The sequence below is a fragment of the Musa acuminata genome, chromosome BXJ3-2, assembly GCF_036884655.1.
Source record: "Musa acuminata AAA Group cultivar baxijiao chromosome BXJ3-2, Cavendish_Baxijiao_AAA, whole genome shotgun sequence".
In the NCBI taxonomy this organism is placed as follows: domain Eukaryota; kingdom Viridiplantae; phylum Streptophyta; class Magnoliopsida; order Zingiberales; family Musaceae; genus Musa; species Musa acuminata.
In genome coordinates this window covers 13,496,390-13,502,529 of record NC_088350.1, presented here as the reverse complement: position 1 = coordinate 13,502,529, position 6,140 = coordinate 13,496,390, and the positions used below count along the sequence as shown (strand labels likewise).

At 37.0% G+C, this 6,140-nt stretch overlaps 1 protein-coding gene across 1 annotated transcript; it reads right to left on the bottom strand.

The window, feature by feature from the left end:
* Positions 1–652: 652 nt before the first annotated feature.
* Positions 653–5,707, bottom strand: LOC135630747 (probable polygalacturonase). Its single transcript, XM_065137911.1, has 5 exons — positions 5,632–5,707; positions 2,082–2,141; positions 1,617–1,791; positions 1,446–1,516; positions 653–1,356 (listed from the first exon to the last, which is right to left on the bottom strand). Exons 1-5 carry the CDS (start codon positions 5,705–5,707, stop codon positions 653–655), a joined length of 1,086 nt encoding a protein of 361 aa, XP_064993983.1.
* Between the last annotated feature and the right edge of the window lie 433 nt (positions 5,708–6,140).

Below are 6,140 nucleotides of genomic sequence, written 5' to 3'. Positions count from 1 at the left end.
TTTTACGTACAAAATATTTACTTGTTACTAATAAAGTCCAACCTATGTTCTTCCTTAGATCTCTTATTTCACTCTGATAGTGTTATAGATTTGGATCGATGAAGAGGAAATGAATATGTTTCCATATTGTAAATAAGGAAGTGGAATAAATAGAATATCGAATCATCCCACCTCACTTATTTTATTCTCTAGGATCTAACGAAGCCTGTTCATGTATAACATGATTCAGATATGATCATAGAAAAAGTTCTCCTCAAATAAATCGACCTGTCCTCTACAACATAGGGTGCTTACGTGGTATTTAAAAGTGAAGATACATTGGGTTATGAATTCAAATGTTAGGGATAAAATCAATCGTTTTAGTGACAATCATAAGTCATCCTCTCTTTGAAAAATTCATTTCTAACTATTCGTATCAAATAAAGAATATAACACTTCCAAGTTGAAGAAAAGTATTCAAATAAATAACATGTCTTATTTTTTCAATAATCCATATTTATAGCAATGAAATATTATTGGATATTTCATCTGCCTTTGGATATTATATGATCAATTACATCTGCCTTTGTTCAAGGCAAACATTTTAATCTGCCAAGCTTCAGGACATCATAGGTTATGCCATTAAACCATGAGTTGTAGAAAGCATCTCAACTCATGGTTTGGCTCTCTGATAAGCACACTCCTCTAGCCCAACACCATTCACAGGTAGATCATCTTCAGGGAAGGGGCAATGCGTTATACGATCTGGATATTCCGGAATCTGCGCACAAGGAGTGGGCGTCACGTGACTCGATACGCCCTCCACGTCGGTGCAGTTCCAAATCGGCTTCTTCGACTTCACCACCTCCGCCGTCACATTGTAGATGCATATTCCGGTGAAGGGCGCGCCGGGAATCCCCTCCAGCTTCGCGGCCATGGTCACGTTCTCGGCCACCACGTTGCTGTAACTGATATTCTGCACCACCGGAATGGCTTTCGGATCAAATTTGTCGTCCGGGTGCTGCCCGTAGGTGCCCGTCATCCAGAAGACCCACTTCATTGTGTGCAGATTCATTCTTCTCACGAATATGTCCTTCACGTAAGCTCCCCTTCCGATGGTCGTCTTGATCCTGACGCCGGATTCGGAGTGGATGGCCGTGATGTCTTCGGCCCGGACATCTTGGATTCCTCCCGACATCTCGCTTCCCAGGGCGATGACAGCGCTCGTGGGGGAGATGCAGGTGAGCCGTCTGATCACTATGTGTTTGCTTGACATGTTGAATGCAATCTCGTACTCATCCCAACCGCTTTTAATGGCGATGCAGTCATCGCCTGAGACTATGTAGCAGTCCTCAATGCGGACATTGGAGGATGAGTCTGCGAAGAAGAGAGAAACCACCAAAAAGAATCAATCGAAACAGCAACATAGAATCTACAACCCAAGTAAATGTAGGTACGATATCCACCTGGATCGATCCCATCAGTGTTGGGAGAGTTGACCGGTGCAAGAATTGTGATGCCTGAGACGATTACGTGGCTGCACAGTGCATTCATTCACGTTAACATCAGATTGTAACAATAGAATGGAAAGCAAAAGAAGCCTACAAGTGTTCTGAAAGTAGATTATTAATATAAACCTGCTGTACACTGGATGGACATTCCACGATGGAGAGTTAACCAATGTAATGTTGGAAATCAGCACTTGTTTGCAGTACATCAATTCAATGAGGTATCCACGAGTGTAATTGAGTTCTTTGTTACGGAACATTTTCCACCAGGTTTCACCTTGTCCATCGATAGTTCCATTATTCCCTAAAAATAACAATAAAACTTGTTAGCATCAGGACGTGGTATGTTGCAATCAAATTATATTCTGTTCCCCATCTATGATGCAAACAAGTTAGATGATGATATATATGTGTCTTCTTGTCAATCAAAGCACGCCAAAACATCATAAACTGAATTAAATGTTATAGTTTTTGACTAAAAATAATTTTTTTAATCTAAATTTTAGGGGATCATGGAATGACAACACGATGCAGGCTTTATGAATTTAGAAGTAATGTGATAGAAGTACTGGAAATATGCAACGTATATACTACCTGTTATGACCACATCGGTTCGGTTATATCCCATGATGAGATTACTGTATCTACCCCCAGCTGTTGGGGATGGAGGAGCAAGGAGAAACAGAATACTACGATACGAGTAAAAAGAATCCTTTCGACTCAAAAAAACTGATGTAGTATTAAAAACAGGAGAATTGATAAGACACTTACAAGATACCAAATGCACACAGACGCTCTATCTTTCTCTGCTTGCTATCTCAATATCTCAATCTCTATCTCTTGCTACATGAACTATGGTCCTATTTATAGGACCTAATGACAACCACCCTATAACTACTAGATCATGAGGTGGTTAATGAAACCACCTTATAACTACTAGATCACCACTAGATGATGATAACAATCTAGATAGATAACTATGAATCAAATCTCAACACTCCCCCTTGATTCATAGTTGCATACACCAATGCTTTCGAACTGGAAATGATTTAGTGAGGGTATCCGAATATCCGCAACTTGTTCATCCGTTCCACAATACTTCCTTGTTATGGCTCCACTTGCCTGAAGTACTCTTCCGATCATCTAAAGCTCCTGCACAATCACTATTAGTGAAACCAAATAATTTGCATTTAAATTTTGTTTTGAACACCCATTTTAACCCAATCGCTTTCTTTTCTTTCGATAGATCCATTAGCTCCCAAGTTTCATTCTTCTTAATTGACTTGATTTCCTTCTTCATTGCTTTTCTCCATTCCTCTTTTTTAACTGCTTCCTCAAAAGTTGTAGGATCTGAAATAAATAAAGCAAATGTTGAGTTATAAATTTCTGTCAGTGATCTGAAATTTCTTGGAGGGGTTTCATCTGAGGAATCCGAGTTTGAACTGTTATTGGGTGAGGTTGACGATGAATTTGTTGGAGCAGGATCTGTCACTTGATTCTGCGGAGTGTCTAGTTCTGCTGGAATCTGCATTTGTGTTTCACCTTTATTGGTCTCTCAATTCCAACTTGCCCTTTCATCAAACATAACATTTCTGTTAATAATAACTTTGCCACTAACAGGGTTATATAATCGATATGCTTTCTATTGTAAAGAATAACCAATTAAAATGTATTTCTCTGATTTTTCATCAAGCTTGTGATGATTTTGTGAATTCACTAAAGCATAAGCAATACAACAAAAAATTCTTAGATGTCTAATACTTGGTTTCATACCATACCAAGCCTCAAAAGGTGTTCGATTCATAACAGCCTTTGTTGGTGAAATATTCAACAAATAAATTGTTGTTGCAACTGCTTCTGCCCAAAACTGATTTGGAAGATGTTTTCCTTTAAGCAAACTTCTTGCCATTTCAACGACAGTCCGATTCTTATGCTCTGCTACACCATTTTGCTCCGGTGTATATGGTGCTGTCAATTCTCTATGGATACCATTTTCTTCACAAAAAGAACTAAACTCATTAGATAAAAATTCACCACCTCTATCTGTCCGAAGTGTCTTTATATATCTACCACTTTGTCTTTCTACAAGTGCCTTGAATTTTCGAAAATTATCAAATGTTTCAGATTTCAATTTCAAAAAATATACCCAACTCATGCGACTATAATCATCCGTAAACAATAAAAAATATTGACTTCCACCAAATGATTTTGTATTCATAGGTCCACATAAGTCAGCATGAACTAATTCAAGACAATTAGATGCTCTCCATGCTTTTCCAATAGGAAATGATTTTCTACTTTGTTTGCCATAAATACATCCTTAACATACATCAAGTGTATTAATATTAGGCAATCCAAAAACCATTCCTTTTTGACTTAACAACCTTAAACCTTTAATGTTAAGGTGTCCATATCTTAAATGCCATAAACTAGACTCATTCTTTTGAGTTGTGATAAGCGCATGTCTTTCAATATTTGACACATCAAGTGGAAACATCTTGTTTTGTGTCATGCAAACATTTACTATAATCAAACTAGATTTCTTATTTCTAATAGTGCATGAACCATCATCAAATATTACTGAATATCCATCATTTACTAATTGTCCAACACTCAACAAATTATGTGATAAAGTAGGAACAAAGAAAACATTATCAAGGTATTTTACCTTCCCTTGATTTGTCTTCACCTCAATTGTTCCTTTCCCTTCCACTTGGATTTGCTTGTTATCTCCAAGTCTAACATTCAACTTGTGAGTCTCATCAATATCTCTAAATATTGATTTTATGCTTGTCATATGATTAGAACATCCACTATCCAAAAACCAAATATCATTTGAGATGTTATGAATTTTTGAATGAGTCATAAACAACTTACTATTTTCTTCATTTTTCTCCACATAGCTTGCTTGCTTTTCTCTTTTCCAGCAATCTGCCTTCATGTGACCAAACTTTTTACAATAGTGACATTGAATTCCACTTTTGTAATTTTGATCATAATTTGATTGCCCTTGTTCATCAAAGTGTCCTCTTCCTCTTCCATTTCCTCTACCACGAAATCCTCCTCTGCCACGTTCTCTTCCTATTGATTTTTTGTCTTCTTTTGAAATAGAAGACTCCCCCTTAGCCTGAAATGCTTTTTCTTCACTTTTTTCAAGTGACATGTTCAACCTTACTTCATGTGCTTGCAAGGAACCCATTAGTTCATCAAATGAATAAGTAGATAAATCTTTTGATTCCTCAATTGCAGCAACAACATGATCAAATTTCGGAGTTAAACTTCTCAAAACTTTTGCAACAATTATATGATCAGGAAGATGTTCACCATAAGATTTCATTTGACTAACAATTTCAGTCACTCGAGAAAGAAAATCTTGCACCGATTCATTGCTTTACATGAACAAAATTTCAAACTCACGATGGAAGGTTTGAAGTTTTACCGTAATCACCCTTGATGAGCCTTGAAATTCATTTTGAAGTATCAACCAAGCTTGCTTTGAGGTTGTCGCTGCTGCAATTCTTGAGAAGATCGTCTCATGTATAGCTTGTTGAATGAAGAACAATGCCTTTGAGTCCTTCTTTCTATTCTCCCTCAGCCTGATTTCATCATCTGGATCTGCATATCCATTCTCTATTAGGTCCCAAAGATCTTGAGACTTGAATAGAGTTTTCATCTTGATACTCCAAAATTCATAGCTTTTGCCCGAGAAGATGGGGATAAGGGGTTGAGACATGGAATTTCCATTGAAAGCCATAATGCCCAGTTCAGATTGAAACTAGGCTCTAATACCACTAATGTTGGGGATGGAGGAGCAAGGAGAAACAGAATACTACGATACGAGTAAAAAGAATCCTTTCGACTCAAGAAAACTGATGTAGTATTAAAAACAGGAGAATTGATAAGACACTTACAAGATACCAAAGGCAAACAGACTCTCTATCTTTCTCTGCTTGCTATCTCAATATCTCAATCTCTATCTCTTGCTACATGAACTATGGTCCTATTTATATGACCTAATGACAACCACCCTATAACTATTAGATCATGAGGTGGTTAATGAAACCAAGTGGTTATTGAAATCATCATGTAACCACTAGATCATGATAACAATCTAGATAGATAACTATAAATCAAATCTCAACACCAGCCGCATCTCTTCCTCGACCGTAGGAGGGCAAAGGGTCAATGATCGACCACTCATTGATATCTTGTGTAAGCATATCACTAATTGTCTTAGTTGATGCAGATTGAACAAAAGAACATAGTATTAAAGCTTCTATTAGCTACCAATAAACAAAAAAAAAAAAAGAGTATCCATGCAATTCATAAGCAATGTTATCCAAGTTGCAGTGTGAGAAGCCATAAAATGGGATTGCAGAATAGAAATTTATGTTATAAAAGTTGCAGTTGAAATCTAACTTGTTCTCCCAAGTTTGTAGCATTAATAGAGTTTTGATGTCTTCAGGAAACCCAATTAGCTACACAGATCTACAAGGTTTAGTCAAAAAGAAAACACTGAGAGATTGGATGACAGTACTCTTTCCTACAAAATATCAAAGAGAGAGTTTGTGTTTTGAGAGCAGTTTTGTGTTAGAAAGTCATCCACCTAACTTTTAGACTGATGGTGGAGCCTAAAATTAATGTAAGGGTAAG

Bases quoted from the DNA above. Each gene is read 5' to 3' on its own strand.
- LOC135630747 (XM_065137911.1), bottom strand. From the start codon at position 5,707: ATGCTTACACAAGATATCAATGAGTGGTCGATCATTGACCCTTTGCCC. The intron at 2,142-5,631 runs GTGTTGAGATTT...CATCCCCAACAG, and splicing joins TCGAGGAAGAGATGCGGCTG to CTGGGGGTAGATACAGTAAT. The intron at 1,357-1,445 runs GTGGATATCGTA...TCTTCTTCGCAG, and splicing joins CACTGATGGGATCGATCCAG to ACTCATCCTCCAATGTCCGC.